The sequence below is a fragment of the Nematolebias whitei genome, chromosome 1 (genome assembly GCF_014905685.2).
Source record: "Nematolebias whitei isolate Nwh7 chromosome 1, NemWhi1, whole genome shotgun sequence".
NCBI lineage: Eukaryota > Metazoa > Chordata > Actinopteri > Cyprinodontiformes > Rivulidae > Nematolebias > Nematolebias whitei.
Window position 1 is genome coordinate 50,216,481 of NC_056498.1, and position 19,606 is coordinate 50,236,086.

A 19,606-nucleotide genomic window follows, 5' to 3' on the forward strand; every position below is an offset into this window, starting at 1 on the left:
TATGTATATCTATCTAGATGTGTATATATGTATATCTATCTAGATGTATATATATATGTATATCTATCTAGATGTATATATATGTATATCTATCTAGATGTGTATATATATATGTATATCTATCTATCTAGATGTCTGTCTATCTAGATGTCTGTCTATCTATATGTTTATGTATAAATAAAGGATTCATGTTAATTTTGTTTTCACCTTCCAAGTTACTGTTAAACGATCTATGCAGACTAATGTAGTTTATTTCAAAGTGGCCACTTGTGCACATTTCAAGAAATGCACAATTAGTTTTGTCAGATTAACTTGTTCGGCCTAGACCTCTTAAGATCAAGTAAAGAAAATTTTACATGAACGTGGAAATTAGGTTGAACTTTCTCACTTCAGTGAACTGAAAAAAATAAGACGATGAGTGACAATACACCAAACATCAATCCGTCCAAGAATCTTTTACCCACTTCTTCCTTTTCGGGTCACAGGGGTCACTGGTGCCCATGTCCAGCAGTCACTGTGCGAGAGGCGGGGGACACCCTGGACATGTCCATCACAGGGACACATGGAGACAAATGAGACAAACAACCATTCTCACTCTCACCTAGGAACAATTTAAAGTTACCAATCAGCCTAACATGCATGTTTTTGGTCTGTGGGAGGAAACTGGAGGACCTGGAGCAAACCCACCACACATGCACAGAGAGAACATGCAAACTCCACCCAGAAAGGTCCTCCACCATGCTGCCCCATCACAAACTTAACTGTGATAAATATTTGATCACCTGCACATCTTAAACTACGTATGTCTTCAAATATACAAATAATTTGTGTATTTATTCCCTCACTACCCTCTGTTTTAATGATTTCTCGAAATTGACACAATATTTTTTTCATTTTTTTTTTTTTTTCAGCCAATGACGAAGAAGAAGAAAAAAAGGAGGTCACCGATGGAGGCGGGTGGAGTGATAAAGTTTCTCTCTACAAGGGTGACATCACTGTTCTGGAGGTGGATGCCATCGTCAATGCTGGTAGGAAATCTGACCTTTTCACCTTTTGAGACTGTGGCGGTTTGATGGCTGCGCTGGTGTTCAGCGGTCTTTTACTCCCCTCTAGTGTTAACATGCAGGGATTGCTGGTGCATGATGTTTGGTACGCTCAGTCTGAGGCAAATATAAAACACAACAAATCACAGATGGATCTGACTTGGGACGCAATTCCTACTTTTTTTTTTTTCGTTTTAGACTGTGCCAGTAAAACTGAATGCGTCACTAAATTAATTTAGATGTGACACGTCTGTTTTGTCCTTACTTTATTGTAGGTTTTTATAAATGCTTAATGCATTTGAAAGGGAAAATGTGTTAATTAATCTGTTTGAAGTGAGTAAATGCAGGAGCACGAGCGATTGTAAGATATGCCTAATTCAGGACTGCACCACCGTTCTGTAACTTTATGCTGTCTGCTCACACACACTACGGTTAGTGATGCTTAAAAAATGTGTTGACATTTTAATTTTGTAGCAGATCTTGGAAATCTTTCAGCAGCTTTTACCTCGGGATATAAATATGGAATATCTTGGAAACCTGTGCCAAAAAATAAATAAATCATATAGTAAGAAACCACAGTATTTCTCACATATACATGGTTAACGTGTTCATTAATTAAAACTTTGCGAGCAGAATTTGTGAGCGGCTGCCCGGCGGTCTGGCAACGGTTTGGCGATGGCAACGTGCTCGGTAGTCTGAAAGATTTGACGTCTTCATCAGTTCAATTCCAAAAAACTTTATTTGTCCCAAAGGGGAAATTAAAATACACGACACGTGTGAATCGTTTACATTCAGATTTGTTTAGCTTAGGGGGCAGACGTGGCGGAGTGGTTAGAGCAGTCGTCCTCCAATGGGAGAGTTGAGGGTTTGATTCTGCCACTATGCAGTCACATGTTGAAGTGTCCCTGGGTAAGACACCGAACTGCCTCCGATGCGTGTCCCATCGGTGTGTGATGTGATCTATAGCGCTGATTAGTCTCTATTGAATGATTTGTAGATTATCTTTGTAGAGGTGTAGTAGAGTGCTGTATGACTGTGTGTGTGGAGGTAAACGAGGACACGTGTTGTGTTGTAAAACACTTAGAGTATCTTGATTAGCTAGAAAGGTTTTGTATAAGTACAGTCCATTTACTATTTACTATTTGCTGAGTTCAGTAAGCAGATTCAAAAATACATTAAACTAACCAGCCTATCAGAAGTCTCTCTTTATGATCCCCAGTGTTTATTTTTGGTTGTTGTCTTATTTGATCTTTTTCTTTTCTAGCAGCAGAATCACTTCTTTATTTCCACCTAAACGTCTTTGAGATTCGACGCTTGTTAGATTCTGCCATTTTTGTTTACCCACACCGACTGTAGTGGTGTGCAGATCCATCCAAATATCGGTATTATTGATACCAGCGCTAGCGTGATTCAGTACTTGAGTTGGTTTCGCTCCTCGTCTTTCAGTGCGTCGTTCTTGTACGGTGAAAGAAAATGAAAAAGTGTTATTTTTTTCTGAACAACAACAAAGAATGTACATTTTAGAGCATTCATTCTTAACGTTGTACTAAATACATTTGTGCAAACTTTGCAAAAAAAAAAATCCACTCCGGTTATTAAAATGCAAATCAGTTGCTAAAAAAAAAAGTAAACAAAACAAAAATCGGCATTTAATGATCATGAAACTATAATCAAATTGAACACATTGATGATAACGCACTACTGTATATCTGGAAAACTTCTGTAGTGAATGTTTTCAAACTGAAGCATTTGATGTAGTTCAAATAACATTTTTGTCCCCAGTCACAGAGAGAAAAGGCCTCTGTCAGTCGGTGAATGTTTGAGCATGGTAGCTTGAAAAATAAGTGAGTTACTGACTTCCTTTTTAGTATGTGGGTGCATCTAGGTGTAACAAAGGTCCCTATTGAAAATTGGGCTGCCACCTCGAAATCCAAGATGCATATGAACACGTATATCTAAGATATATGTGAACCGACCACCCCATCATTTCAAGAAACTATACTTTATAATTTTTAGATTCCTTAAAAGTATAGTTTCCTCAAATGATTGGGGTGGCCTCCCCCTGGCTCCACCAGTGCACTTGGTGGTGGATAAAATTGCTCTTTTTACTTACCACGATGCATCGCTCTGTCACCTCAGACACAAACAACAAAAAAGACCTACCTCAGTTTTTTTCCACAGTGTAACTCCTAATCACATGAATATCTTGCACCAAACACATTAAGGTTAACTTGTATTCCCTGTTTAATTCCAGTCCAGAAAAACACTAATCTCAAAAACTACAAACATTCACTATTTAAATCCCTCAGCGATGGGGGACATCGGCGTATCTCATGTTTATGTTTTGTTTCATACTTTGCCAAGAGGAGCTGTAACTTAGTTGGCTAACTTTTACTAACTCACAGAAGACTGCAAACACAAAACCACATTAATGTCCAGAACATAGTTTACTCCTCTGTGAAAATATTACATATCAGTTAGATTACGCAGCATCAAAAGTAAAACACAACTAGAGAAATTGCATTTCCTGCAAAAATCAGTGTAAATTGAATTGGATTGCTGAAGAATTTGCAGAAAATAGCTGAAATTATCTAAAATAAAAGCTGAAATTAGCAAACAATAGATGAAAGGTAGCTGAAAAGGCAGAAAGAAGTTTAAATTAGCAGAAAAAAGTCTGAAAGGAGCAGAAGCTAGACAGCTTGAGAGTAGCAGAAATTACCACAAAAAAACTTGAATTTATCTGAAAACGGCTGAAATTAGCTAAAAAAATGCTAACAAGGTAGCTGAAAATTTAGAACAAGCTTAAAGTAGCCGAAGAAAGCAGAGAACTCAAGTTTGCCCAATTATACTGAAAGAATCAGAAAGCACAAAAATGTAGTCATCTGAAAAAAGCAGAAATTTGCAAAACATACAGCTGAATAGTAGCTAAAAAAACAGAAAGAGGCTTAAGTTACCAGAAGGAAGTGTAGAGACCACAACTGTGCCTAATTAGGCTGAAAGGAGCAAAAATGAGCACAACAAAATGGAAATTATCTGAAATAAGCAGAAATTAGCCAACACACATGCACACACACACAGCTGAATAGTAGCTAAAAATGCAGAAAGCTTAAATTACCTGGATCACATGGAGAGCCCATTTTTGCTGATTTAGGCTGAAAATAGTTGAAATGAGTGCAAACATTGTGGAATTGGCTGAAAAGGCTAAAATGAGCATAAAACAGCTAACTAGTAGCTGAAATAGCAGAAATAGCTGAATCTTGCAGAAATAAGTTGAAAGGAGCATAACAAGCTGAAATTAGCAGAGATAAGTTAGAAGAAGCGCAAAAATGTTGTAGTTAGCAGAATAAAGCTGAAAGGAGTATGAAACGACTGAAAAACATCTGAAATAAGCAGCTGATTGTTTTTAATGTGAAGTTTTATGTTTATATACAAGTAAAATGAACTGGTGAACATCGGAGCGTGTACATTTTCAGTTTAAACACCTCCATGTCTTTGTTTTACCCCAGTAAATACTATTAAAGTTCTGACAGGAAGTTTATTTCCACTTTAAATGCTTCCAGACATCCAGGTTGTGATTAAACTACAATAAGGCAACGTCTACTTCTTTTTTTTATTTTATTTTTTTTTAGCTAACCATCAGGGAGTCTGAAAGGCTGGACGAATAGCTGAAGGCTTTTATGATTTTTATAACGTTAGTCCATTCACATCGCCAGACTGACTGTCTTTGTCCAGGTGCTGCGACTGATAAGAATACATAGTGGTGGATTTTTCTTTCCAGTTTTATTTACTGTCTCTGCTCATTTTGCTCAGTGGGATTTTGTGAATATGCACTTTTGTGTGGATGCATTATTTTTCTCACAGCCGACACAAGAAAGCAATTCCGCCTTATTTTATGTTGTATAAAAAAAATGCCAACAAACATTAGGCCGGACAAACGCTGACTTTTGTCACTCTTGCTCAAGTTTTAGTCAGAATCGCAGATTTTTCAGACAACATTGTCGATGTTGAGCAACACCCACAATCAACTTTCATCTGTCTATTTTTTTCTGTTACCTGAAACTTTATTTCTGCTCATTAGATGATTGTTGTTGCCTGTGTGTATGTGTGCACGTGTGTTCATTGTCTGTTAGCAATTTATCTGTTTTAGCAAATAATCATTGGCTGTATGTCTGAGTCAGCTCAGTTCAAGATGGCCACCCCAGCTAAACCACTTTATTAGAAACAAAAATTATGAGCTAAAATTTAAAGTGGTAGTACCTGAGACTGATCCACACTGCATGCTCTGACTGCTAAAAGATGATCTGCTTGAAGTTAACTTTATCTTTTAGCAAAAGATTTCAAGAACCACTCGATAGATTTTAATGAAACTTTTGGGAAATAATCAATGGATGTGGGCGACACGGTGGCTCAGTTGGTGGAGCTGTTGCCTCTCAGTGAGAAGGTTGCCGGATTGAATCGCAGCCGGGGGCCTTTCTGGGAGGAGTTTGCATGTTCTCTCCGTGCATGCGTGGGTTTTCTCCGGGTACTCCAGTTTCCTCCCACAGACTAAAAACATGCATGTTAGATTGATTGGTAACTCTAAATTGTCGCTTGGTGTGAGTGAGAGAGTGAATGGTTGCAGTGTTTCCCCTACCATTATACAATCAGGGTGCCCCGCCCTGTCAACAAAACTTAGCGCCCTGCCTACTGAACTCTTCCCCCACCCCCCGAAAACTGCCGGCACTGACGTAGCACTAAGCTAGCGATGCGCAATACAGACGTGCTAGCTAAAAAAGCTATGACTATGGCTGTAGCGCCCCTTCTCCACTCACGCTGAGCCGTCTCCTCTCCACCCCCCACCCCCGTCGACAAAAATCTTGGAAGCTATGAGCGCCCTGCCAAGGCAAGTAAACTAAGGGAAACACTTGAGTTGTTTGTCTCTATGTGTCCTTGTGATGGACTGGAGACATGTCCAGGGAGTCCCTCGCCTTTCGCACAGTGACTGCTGGACATGGGCACCAGCGACCCCCGCAACCAGAAAAGGAAGAAGCAGCTAAAGAAAATGGATGCATCATTGGATGTACCTCTACATTTGGAGCCAACACAATTCAAAATGGCTGCCACTAAACTACTACTACTATGCAAAAATTAGGTACGGTTGTAGTCCAGAACCATTCACGACACGTACTTGAAGTGCTACTCACTGCACTTGAGCTTTGCTTAAAACCACGGCATTAACTGTTGGGTCAACCTCGTCTGTTAGCCAATTTTCTCACGAACCACGTGATAGATTTTAGAAAAACTTTTAGAAAGTAATCATTAGATCTACATCTACAACTGAATGCCTGTTTAGAATCAGTCTAATTCAAGACGACAGCCACACCCAGTCAACATTAGCCAACAGAAACCTTTTAAAAGTTATTGATTTGTTGAATGGGCAGCACGGTGGCGCAACTGGTAGAGCTGCTGCCTCTCAGCGAGCAGGTCCCTGGTTCAAACCCCGGTCCAGGGGCTTTTCTGGGTGGAGTTTGCATGTTCTCTCTGTGCATGCGTGGGTTTTCTCCGGGTGCTCCGGTTTCCTCCCACAGACCAAAAACATGCATGTTAGGCTGATTGGTAACTCTAAATTGTCTCTAGGTGTGAGTGAGAGAGTGAATAGTTGTTTGTCTCGTTTGTCTCTATGTGGCCCTGTGATGGACTTGCGACCCGTCCAGGGTGTACCCCGCCCCTCGCACAGTGATTGCTGGAAATGGGCACCGGCGACCCCCATGACCCAGAATGGAGCAAGCGGGTAAAGATAATGGATGGATGGATGGATGGGGCTATGTCTCATTTTTCAGCATAGCCTTTAATTCAATTCAAAAATACTTTATTAATTCCAAAGGGAAATGAATTGTAGCTCATCCTGGTTTCATTAGAGTTGTTATAGATGCTGATGGCTGTGGGCAGGAAGGAGCTCTTGTAGCAGTCTGTCCGACAGCGGACTTAACTGCCGGTGTCGGGGGAAGATCTTGGTCCTCCCATTGTCACGAGCCATTTTCCTGCCACCTCCAAGATCTCGGTGGTCAGGCACTCAAGCACCTCCTCCAGGTAGACGGGAATGCATCCACGGCACCTCATTTTCAACTCCTTTGGGATTTGGGGCTGTAGTTGACGTATTATTTGAGCTTTTGATATGTTAATCAGCAGCTCCCAGTAGTAGAAAAACCACATTGTTGTCATGGTTACGCATCATAACAAATGTCCAAATGTAAAAAAAGTTTCAGTAAAAATCCTTCCAGCAGCACAGCATCTGATACCAGAGGAAGTAATCCTCCGAAAAAAATCGATTTACATCCAAAAAAAAAAAAAGAGTAAATAAAGTTTTCAAAAGCAAAATCTCAAAATGAATGTAAGAGAGCTACTCCAACATGCAGCCACCTTGAGCGGCGCAATTCTGGAACAATAATAAGATAAAACTAATAAAACAAATAATAAAAATAATAATAATAAAATAAAAATAATAAAACTTTATTCAAATCCCTCAGTGATGGGGAGACATCAATGAAATGCTTGTTGTTTTTGCAGATTGTAGGTGACTGTAATCTGTGAAATCGTACATTTTCTTAGCTAGTTTCTTTTTTTTTAGGCTTCTGTTCATGGACATTATTGAGCTGACCTGCAGGCTGGGAACTTTGGATCAGTTTAAGATCAGAACTAAAATATAATTCTCATAGTGTGTAACATTTTTCCCATGGGTTATATTCCAAGGAGATATGAAAGATGTCTGAAGCAGGACAGCACAGCTTGTTGCATGAAGTGAGAGAGAGCACTCCTGTTTGCTGTCGCAGTTATAGTTTCTGACTTTAGCTTTAAGGGGGTGCCAGGTTGCTTTATGTCCTCCATTAAAATTTAATTACTGGGCTCATTGAGTTTTTAATTCTTCCTGAATTCTGTTTGGCTCGTGGTGGCACAGGAGGAGCTCAAGCTGTCACCTGGGTGAGAGCCTGGAGAGCGCAGGATGGGGGGGGTGGGGGGCGGTAACAATCATGAGGCTGCAGAGAAGGATGGTTTTATTGTGAACGAGGCTCGGTATAGAATGAGTCTGCACTTGTCTGCAGCTACAGCAGAAATGGCTGTTTTATCCTCTGCCATCATCTTCTCATCTCCTTTTTTAAATGGGGTTTACTGAAACCTGACTTACTGGTGCTGTTGAACTAAAAACATTTTGTTGTTGAACTCCTTGATATCCTTGAATGTATTCAAGTTGTTGTTCTGGTTATACCTGTACAATTCTCTGTTTCACAAGGTGTTCACTATTCATTTTTATTATACATTCATCAGAGCAACACGATACTAAACCTGAAGCACCTGTTGGCTTGTCTCAGTCTTTAAGAAAACCTTCTATTGAATCATTTTTCACTGAATGCCTGTTACTGTACAACTTTAGAAGTTATAGTGTGAATGCTTATAAAAGTCTGTTTCTTCCGTACATTTTTCAGCATTTCTCGTTCCACAATTTTTATGTTATTTCAATAAATCATATGTCAAAACATTCAGCTCTTTCAGGACAATCCTGCTATGACTTTTGGTATTGGTGCAACTTTAGCTTTTTTGAAATATTTAGCCTTTTCTGTAATTTTTTTTTCTCATCGAAAATGAATTGAGCTCATTTTACATCCTTGAAATCTTTAGATCTGTTTACAACCTTTTACTGCTCCTTTCACATTTTGTTCTGCTTCAGCTTCTTTCAGACTTTGTGCAAAATTACATTTTTTTTAGCTATTTTCAGTTGATTTCAGCTGTTTTTCAACTGTTTTGTGTTACTTTCACCTTCTTTCTGCTAGCTAAAAGATTTGTGTGCTGCTTCTAACTTCTTTCTGCTTATTTCAGCTTGTTATGCTCCTTTCAGTTTATTTCTGCAAGTTTCAGCTTTGTCTGCAATTTCAGCTACGATTGAGCTGTTTTTATTCCAATTTAAGTCTTTTCAGCTAATTCCACATTTTTTCACTTATTTCAGCTTATTCCACTTCCTTCTGGTAGTTTAAGCTTTTTCTGCCTTTTCAGCTATTTTTATGTTGCTAATTTCAGCTTATTTTCTTTTAGCTAATTTCCTATTTTTTATGCTAATTTCTGTTTATTTAAACATAATTCAGCAAATGTGTGTTCTTTCTATAATTAGTTTTATTATTATTATTATTATTTGTTGTTGTTGTTGTTGTTGTTGTTGTTGTTGTTGTTGTTGTTGTTGTTTGTTATACGCCCATTGAAAGACAAACAAGTTGTGGTAAAGTCTCCGTCCGTAAAGTTTTCTTCTCGGGCCGTAACTTCTGATCTGCTCAAGATAATTCAACAAAACTTGATACACAAATGCATCATCAATAGGAGTGTCACATGCACAGTTCGTCACGCTGGCTCCATGTTCAAGGTCACAAAACAAGGTCAAAGTTAAAACAAGGTCTTTGTTTGTCTAGCTCATAACTTTTGATTCGCTCAAGATAATTTAACAAAACATGATACAAATGCGTGCTATCACCATGTGGCACCTCACAGAATCTTTTCACCACACCTGCTCTAAGGTCAAGGTCAAAAATCAAGGTCAAACATTATACAAGGTCTTTGCTTGTCCAGGCTAGTGCTGTAGATTACTGTAAAATAGTTTGTCAATGAGCGTTGGACGTGTCGTATGTGGCACTTTTGTTTATTATAGCTATGGTTTAAAAACTGCATGATTGATCCCACTCAAGCAAATGTCAAGCTACACTAGCTATACAGACATAGAACTAATGTGGATTTAACTGCGATGAATATTTTATCATCTACACATCTTGATAAATTGCTATAGATTGCTGAGTTGTTAGTTTGTTGAGCCTATAATGTGCTGTATGCAGCACACTTGTTTTTTCACGTACTTTTGTCTATTTATTTATTTTTTCAACCATGCATTTGAAAATAGGTGTTGTCCAGTTTATCATTACTGAGTAGTTATACTTCTGTACCAGAAAGTGCACATCAAAACTGTAGATATAAATGTGTGTTCACAGTAAATATCTATTATATCTAATATATTATGGAACCGAGTGTCCTCATTAAAGTAATAATAAAATGTGGTGAAGATCTAAGTGTAGGGGACAGCTCTTTTCTTGATGACGTGGTAATTATGCACAGTGTTTGACTCCTGTTCTATTACCTGCTGTAAACCCTGCCCATATTCCTGTATTGGATCACTTTTACAGGAGCCAATTTTATTTGCACAGAGAATCCGGTAATGAATGCTATAAAGCATCTGAAAGGGTGGAGATGAGTTCAAGAAATTAAATTGGTATTGAGTCGAGTGGAGCCACTTGTTCTGCAGTCGTCATGGGTTTGATGAGAGTGCTGACCCACAGAGGTTAGAATACCAGGATTTAGTGAGGATAGAATTTTTATTTTTATGTTTTTTATACATGCAGTCATTTCAGAGATTGCTGGCCCGTGTTGTTGTTTGGCACAATAGTGTTGTTTAGCTTAGTGTTCTCAGTCCTGGTCCTCTGGACCCACCGCCCTACATGTTTTAGGGGTTTCCAGGCTTCAGCACACCTGGTAAAATAAATTTTCACAGAGGACAAACTGTTGAGGTTATTTATTTATTTGAATCAGGTGTGGTGGAGCAGGGATCTGTCTTAATCAAACAGGACTGTGGGTTCTGTGGAACGGGACAAGGAAACACTGGTTGATGTTCATGGTTTCTTTATGTGTAATTTATTGTACAGAACCCCCAAACGCTCGGCCTGGTTACTAAAATCTTCAGTGCTCATCAGATCATGGTAACATTCAGCTCCTAATGTAAATAATTTAACTTAAAAAAAAAAGAAAGAGAAATGGTATGATTGGCACAAGAAAAAAGACTATTTAAGGTAAAATGAGGCTCAGAGACTTGAATAAAAAATGAAAACGTAAAATAATTTGTAAAGGTAAAAAAAAAATGTTTAGTATTAAAGTCTGCCTAGCTAAATATAAAAAGTAGTCTCATAACTGGAGAAACTACAAGGAAATAGCAATGCTGAGCGCTGAATGGCTGCTGACATTGCTATAGATATTGAAACTGATTTGGTAGAACTAAAAAAAAAGTGGATCATTAGCTAAATGAAGACAATCACTAGCTAAATAGTGGAACATGAGCTAAAAGAAGTGAATCACTAGCTAGAAGAAGCAGAACACTTGCTAAAGGAAGCTGAACACTAGCTAAAGTATGCGGAACACTATTTGAAAGACTCACAACACTCTCTCAAAGAAGCAGAACACTAGCTAAATTATATAGAACACTATCTAAATTATATAGAACACTAGCTAAATTATATAGAACACTAGCTAAATTATATAGAACACTAGCTGAAAGACAGACCACTAGCTCAAAGAAGCGGAACACGAGCTCAAAGAAGCTGAACACTAGCTCAAAGTAAGCAGAATACTAGTTGTTAAGGTATGTGGGACACTAGCTGAAAGAAGTGGAAAACTAGCTCAAAGAAGCAGAACACTAGCTGAAAGAAGGGGAACACTAGCTAAAGAAGCTGAACACTAGCTAAAGGAAGCTGAACACTAGCTAAAAGGAAGCTGAACACTAGCTAAAGGAAGCTGAACACTAGCTAAAGGAAGCTGAACACTAGCTAAAGGAAGCTGAACACTAGCTGAAAGAAGTGCAACACTAGCTGAAAGAAGGGGAACACTAGCTAAAGGAAGCAGAACACTAGCTGAAAGAAGTGCAATACTAGCTGAAAGAAGGGGAACACTAGCTAAAGGAAGCAGAACACTAGATAAATTATATAGAACACTAGCTGAAAGATAGACCACTAGCTCAAAGAAGCAGAACACTAGCTGAAAGAAGTGCAATACTAGCTAAAAGAAGGGGAACACTAGCTAAAGGAAGCAGAGCATTGGCTCAAAGAAGCGAAATACTAGCTAAAGACTCAAGAAATGTCGTCACTTGAATGATCTGAACATTTTGACACACAAATGAGTAAAACGGTATAAAATACACAGATGCAGTTAGATTGGGGGGAAATGAATAAATACAGAAACACAACAAAGTGCGAATGCTGAGTCGGCATCGTTACAGTCACCAGTTGAATAAATGATGGAATGGTAAACGCTTCTACGAAGACTTAAATTCAGTCCTCATATCCAAATGCACAAACGTCTTCAGTCAGCTCTCTGAAGCCCAGAGGGCTCTGATTTTCTCTATGCCGTCTCCTCTGTACATTAGCTTGAGATTCATAATTGGATTCAATGGTTTTTGTTTTGATAATTAAACGAGGACCCATTTCTGGCAGCCATACCATGGATTTATTGAAGTCAGAACAGTTGCTTACAGACGGTTCACAGTGACTCATTACTGGATGGTCCAGCAAAACTAACTTCCTCAATCTGCCTCTCTACCACCGATAATCGTGCGTTCTTCTGACGTCACTCCCAGAGTCACTCAGTGTTCTCACAACATAATCCATGGACACCGGAAGACGCTCTGTCTTCACAAACATGTTTTTCTGTAGAAAAGAACATAAACATCCAAACTGGAACAGCGTGAAATCAAACGCTAATTATCGGACATCCTAACATGGTTGTTCTTTAACTCTAAAAGCATTTCAGCAAACATCAGACTTCTACAAGATCCTTTACAGAAGTCTCTGTGGTGTTTGTGCAGTGTTGGCGTTTTCTCATATTGCAAATTGAATTAAAATTAAAGATGCATGTAAAGTTTGTCAAAGACCTTTTTCAACCGCTCCTTTCTACCTCACCTCCTCTTTCTCTGGGTTTGTCACTTCCTCTGCTTTCATTTCTGCTGTAAGAAGTGAGGGAGGCGAAGCAGAGGGATGAGAGATGTATAAATGAGCAAACGGGAAAAGGGGAGACTGGAAGTTGACGCTCTGAGTGATTCATCTTTCTGGGGCTGTTCATTCTGCTGCCTGTCTCTCATGTTCCGTTCCCATTTACAAAGCCTAAAACAAATTGATAAATATGTTGTGTTTGTGTCCGTGTATTCCTTTCTACTAAATAAATGCTGCAAATGAGCAGGAGACTGCGGTAGCTCGGTGGTCAGTGCAGCGGACTCGTAATCCTACAGCTACAGGTTCGAGCCCATGAAGGGCGTACGGCGGAAAAGAGTTGCCAGTTCATTTGAGTTTGCTTGCTGTGGCGACCTCTGAAGACAGACATAGCCAAAAGGAAAACACTTTCTTCTAGTCCAACAATGTTCAGTCAGGTCATCTGCATGGCTTCTTTTTTGTGCTGATCCAAGCCATCCAAAGGGCTTCATCAGTCTGAGGAAACGCCAAACAAAACTGCTTCTCCCCCACCAGCTTACTCCAAAGTGGGGAAAAAAACCCCAGTTATGTTGGTGCTAAGATGGCCTTTGGGACACGCCCTCTCCTCCGGTGCCCGCCCCCTCCCTCGACAGTCATGTCAAACTGGTTCAAAACACCAAAGTCCATGCTCAATAATCCAGGTATAAAATCCAACAATGTTCAGTCGGGTCATCTGGACGGTTTCTTTTTTGTGCTGAGACGTTTCACCCTCTATCCAAAGCGCTTCAGATGACCTGACTGAATGTTGGATTTTATACCTGGATTATTGAGCATGGACTTTGGGACTTTCTTCTATTGATTTATTTATTTATATACAGATTTTTTTCTGCATTTTCAAAGTTTTTGTACTTTAAAGGTTGTAAACAAAGATGGCTCAGTTTCTCTTTTTTTTCATAATTATGACTATTTTAATAGATTGATGTGGAGTGTTGTCAGATTGTTTACAGACTTGTTTTTCTTCTTTGTAAATTAACAAGTTGTCTTAAACCTTCATCCATCCATTATATTTACCTGCTTTTTCTGTTTTTGGGTTGCGGGGGTCACTGGTGCCAATGTCCAGCAGTCATTGAGCGAGAGGCGGGGGACACTCTGGCCATGTCTCCAGTCCATCACAGAGACGCATAGAGACAAACAACCATTCACTCTCTCACTCACACCTAGAGACAATTTAGAGTCACCAATCAGCCGAACATGCATGTTTTTGGTCTGTGGGAGGAAACCCGGCAAGAACATGCAAACGCCCCCGTTTGGGATTCGATCTGGCGACCTTCTAGCTGAGAAGCGGTAGCTCTATCAACTGCGCCACCGTGCCGCCCGTCTCAAACGTCATTGGTGCTAAATTTATTTGAAGGTTTTACTTCATTACTCGTAATTATTTCATATTTATTATTTGATATTATTATTTATTATATTTAGTGAATGATGAGTGTGAGCGTTAGAGGAGTGGTGGTGCAGAGGTTAGAGAAGGTGGGCCTGTGATCGAAAGGTGACCGATTTGATTCCCCATACTGATGTCAAAATGTGGGTGAGAAAGGTGAAACATCCACCTGCCTTCACCTCATTTGCCCCACTCTGGGCCCTTGAGCAAGGTCTTAACCCCCACCATCTGCTCCCCCGGGTGCAAACCGTTTTGAATGGTTACACGTTCATTTAGTGTTACATTGAATGATGAGCCCATGATAAAGTTGACAACATTTCAGATATTATAAAGGACGATTTATAAGCTAAAATATCACATTATTTTTGCGAAACCACAGCTATTTGCCTTTTGGACCAGCTTTTATAAAATAGTGTTGGAGACGCCAAATCTGTTGCTGAGGCTCTTTGTATTTTGTAGCTGAACCGATGAACGGTAAACCTTCCCTTTCTCGTGCTCTGGCATTTCACCATATTTAATGCAACCGCGTTTAGAAGTGTTTTTTTTAAATGTTGTTTTCCTTGCTAACAGGCAAACGGCAGCATTGAAGCACCTCTGCTTTGACTCTTGCCCTGATAGATGAAGGCGGACACATTCGGAGCCAAACGTGTCCCGTTAGAAGTCCTAATGAACGACTGGTAACTTCTTGAACAAACTTGTGATTGTTACACTGTCACACCAGGAAGGAAAATCAATGTCCCCGGCTGAGAAGACTTGCCGCTCTGATGAACAGTGAAATGACTCTGGTGAGGAGGTTGAACCGGGTCTTCCATTTAAAGGTCCCGCTGATCGGATCGCCTTTGAGAGAGGTGCAGCATAAGGAAAGGGTTTTCCCGCCGTCTCTTTGTGACTGTGAGCCGAGGAGATAAACCATCTGGGCAACTTCCTGTTCTTCCTCTTCAACGGGGAGTCTTTTAATTTTTGAGTCTGCTTGAACTTACAGTGCACAACCTTTCAGTCCGCCTCAGTTTATCTTTGTAAATAGATGGATTGAAAACAGTTATTTGTACCAACACGACCAAGTGAAACGTTTTGACGTGTTGACGATAAAAAGTAGCAAGTTGGTAATAGACGCTTAAAAGTTATCAACTTGGATTTGAACTTGGAGAACTCAGCAGTCCCTCCTTTTTCTCAAACATTTTAAAACGTCCAACTTTCTGCTCCACACATGCCAGAGGAAAGAGTATTTAGATGTGAGATTAGGGATGGCGTGGCTGTTCACTGTGTTCGTTTTGTCCCTTGTCGCAGAGCGAAGAGGGGGAATTAGAAATATTATCTGTCCATCCATCCGTCTGTTTGTGCACGTTGTGACTATGATGACGTACAAAATGAGCTACTGACTTCCAGTTTAGCATGTGGCTACATCTGGGAGGAAGAAAGGTTCCTCTTGAAAATTGAGTTGCCGCTTCAAAATCCAAGATGGCCACCATCATACGTATATATTTTTTAACCGACCTCCCCAATCATTTGAGGAACTGTGCGTTCTAGTTTTTATATTTCCTCAAAGTAGAACCACTTCGGCATGCCTCAAAGGAGTTGACGGGGAAGAGGGCAGGTCCCGGAGGCCATCTTAGCACCAGCAAACTGGTTTTTCCCCACTGTTGGAGTGTGCTGTTTGTGGGACTCTGTTTGTTTGCTGGCTCCTCAGATTGAAGAAGTCCTTGGGAAAAAAGATGAAACATCTCAGAAAAACAAACAAACAAACAAAAAAAACCACCCAGATGACCAGACTGAACATTGTTGGATTTTTACCTGGATTATTGAGCATGAACTTTGGTACACAAAAGTATGGTTTCCTCAAATGAGTGGCTGAAGGTTAACCTGTGGTGGCCAAGTCCACCATTGGTCACCAACGTGGCCCTGATTGAACTTGGTGGATAAAATTGTTCCCTCTATTTGCCAGGATTTGTCACTTTTTGTTGCCTCGGTCAAGCAAAAAGAAAAGAAAACAACTTGCCTTCGTTCTTCTACACAAAAACATTAAGGTTTACTTACATTCCCTGTTCAGTTCCAGTCCAGAAAAACTTGAAGTACTCATCTCAAAAACTACAAACATTCACTACTCCAGTCCTTCAGCGATGGGGGGACGTTGATGTACCGCCCTTTTTTTTTTTTTTTTTTTTTTTTTTTTTTAACGGTATAGAGGTAATTTCTAGAGTATGAAAAGAAAATTATATAAAATAATAATAGTATAAATGTTCCACATCCATGGTTGTCAAACTGTTCTACAACTACCATGGATGATACTCAACCTCCCTGTGGTGGTAGTTAGAAGAAATATATCAACTATCTGTTTACAAATCAATACAAGTTAATCATTAACTGTTTATTAAGTTAATTGTCATAAACTGTGCTGCCGGGTCAAATCCTTCCGGGAGCCTTTCTAGGTGGAGTTTGCATGTTCTCTCCGTTCATGCGTTGGTACTCCAGTTTCTTCCAACAGACCAAAAACATGCATGTTCGGCTGATTGGTAACTAAATTGTCTCTAGGTGTGAGTGAGAGAGTGAATGGTTGGTTGTTTGTCTCGTTTGTCTCCATGTGTCTCTGTGATGGACTGTCCAGGGTGTCCCTCGCTTGTCATACGATGATTGTTGGACATGGGCACCAGTGACACCTGTGACCCGAAAAGGAAGAAGCGGGTAAAGATATGGATGCATAGATATATGTCATAAGCTGAACCTTAATAAAAAGCTAAAACAGTCAGCAGAAAGAGATAAAAAGATTAAGAACATTTTAAGATCCTCTGTTTGGACAATAGTTAGTCTTATAGGACGCACGACGTGTGAACTTTTTACATCAGTGGTTCCTAAATTTGGGCCATGGACCCCTCTGTAGATCCAGAAATATGTTCTTGCATAAACTAAATAAAGAATAAGAATATGCTAATGCCACATTTAGCCTTATTATGACAAAAAGTTAAACACAGCGGCCTTAAAATTATATAATGATGAGTAAACTTTGTTAAAAAAAAATCTGTAATAGCAATGTTAGACTTCAACAACATTTGGGACTGACACCACTTTCCTGTTTATTTTATATATTCTTTTATTTGATTCATGCTCTCTCAAAACTTCATCTGATGTCTCGGCCAGAAAACAAGCACCTTTCCACCAGGGTTATGGGTTCAGCAAGTTTGCTCATTTTAGTTTGTACTACTGTTTATTTAACAACTGTGGCTGCAGAGGATACTTGGTATTTTCTGAGGGGGTACGTTTTACAAAATGTTTAAGAACCTGTGCAGGTGTGTTAAAAGTACAAGCAGATGAGTTCTACTACTGTTGCTGTCTAAAGCAGGCAAATCTAATGAACATGCAGATCAGTTCAGTCAATGAATTCATCCACCTGTTGACCTGTAGGGGGCACTGTGGCTCCATAGAAGTGCCACTAACATCTCCTCAGCTCTGAGGTGGGGATGACGGTGCTGCTTCTGCACTTCAGACGGATAAATCTGCCTTTTCTGCTTTCATATCACAGATGTTTCTTTTAGAAATGTTTGCAATAACAAGTGTAAATTCCAAGGCTTCCTCCAGATTTTCAACAACTTCCTCTCCGATAGCCCAGACGCTTTAATATCGTGCTATTTTGGAAACAAAAGTTTTTAACAAAATGCTCATTGTTTGGTTTCAGCTGTTGTATTGTGTGTTTAAATAAATCGGAGCACTTCTTGTTGCTGTGGTTAAAGTGTTGCAATAGATCAGATTAATATTTTATTTTTTGTTTTGGCACCAAAACAAGAATGACTTTTTTTATTCGAGCAACGGTGTTAAAAATACAAAATAATTATTTACTGGTGAAGAGAAAAGGAAGTGAAAGCAGTGTAGAAACATCAGCATAACCTGCTGACTTCATCCAGACTTTCCTCGGGCGCTGTGTTTGCACTGATCTCCAAATTATCCTGCTTTTGACTTTCACTTCATATTGCCACAGCTTCTGTTCTATTTCCCTCAGTTCTCTGATTTACGTCCTGTTTCTCAGTAAACCGTACACCAGGCAAGCCATGTACATATTTAACCTTTAAAACCGTGTTTCTTCGCAGAAATACTGATAAACTGCTTTGTTGCAGGTGTGAAGTAGCAAGGTTTTATATAATAATGTGGTAATGGTAAAAGCCCAGATAACGAACAACATACTGTTACAATAAGAGAAAGAAATAGAGCAACTGGGGGCAAGGAATGCTTCTTCTCCCCCTCACCAGACAGTCCATTTGATAATTTAAAGCTCTGGCGTCACAATTCTAGTTTCTTCAGAGGGAGGCAGCCATTCAAAAACAAACAAACAAACAAACAAAAAATCATTCTGTTCAGCATCCAAAATGAAGTCGTTTTGTAGCCTGAATAAAATAATTCAGTGCGGCGTTGCTGTGACTAAGTCTGCACAAAGAACATCAGCATTTATGGAGATGTGACACGTTTTTCCTTTCTGGTGAAGAAAACAGAATCACTCCATACAAGAGGAACATCTAAGCATCTATAATAAAAGAATGAGATGTTGTTGTTTGTGAGGAGCTCCAAACGAGAATACAGTTCCTTTAACCCTCGGTAGTGCATTCAGTAGTTGTGAGCGTGCACGTGTTTCTCTGAGGAACCAGTGGCCATGTTCATAAAAGGAGCTTTCAGCTATAGCTAATTTATCACTTAAAAAAACATGCGAGACTAATTCTCAAAGGGAAATGATTACATTTCCACAGGCTCGTTCACAAGTTGTTTTTTTAACTCTAAACTATTGAAACAGTGACATTCATCCTGTCCAAATTAAATATTTATTTTATTGTTCTTACAGGTCTTGGTATACAGTGGTCCCTCGCTACTTTGCGGTTCGACTTTCGCGGACTAGCTCTTTCCCGGTTTTTCATCGATTGTCGACTTTTTATTCCGTGCCATCTCAATCACGTGAGTAATATTAAAGTCAACAAATAAAACAATACTTAGGACAGGCGCCACCATTTTGTAGTTTTCTTTCAATAAGCCTATACTGTAATGCCAGTCAAAAAAAAAAACTACACTACCCAGAAGCCAACAGTGCTTCTGGCCACTTCTTTATGCCGACATGGAGGGAACGTTTTGCAACGCAAATCTACGCAGTCTATGAAGCTCACAGAACTGGCAGGAAAGCTGCAAATAATCCTGAAGCTCAAATATCCACGCACACATATCGGCCTGGATGGGGTGGTGGGCTTCATCGCTGCAGGGTAGGTCTGCAGAACCGGAACCGAGTCAGACCAGAACCGAGCTGCTGTTCTACAGAGCTGGTGAGTAAAACTTTGCAGTACTGTATAGTACATATACGTATGTTGTTAAAATTACGTAGGTTTAAGAGTTTAGAACATTGCAAGTGTGTGGGAAGGGTT

At 39.6% G+C, this 19,606-nt stretch overlaps 1 protein-coding gene across 1 annotated transcript in view; it reads left to right on the plus strand.

Annotated features, from left to right (window-relative positions):
* The window catches only part of macrod2 (mono-ADP ribosylhydrolase 2), a 612,591-nt gene that overhangs the window by 10,499 nt on the left and 582,486 nt on the right, over nt 1-19,606 (plus strand). The window contains exon 3 of the mRNA XM_037678263.1: nt 912-1,028. Within this exon, the coding sequence (XP_037534191.1) occupies nt 912-1,028 (117 nt within the window). The remainder of the gene's footprint in view (nt 1-911; nt 1,029-19,606) is intronic.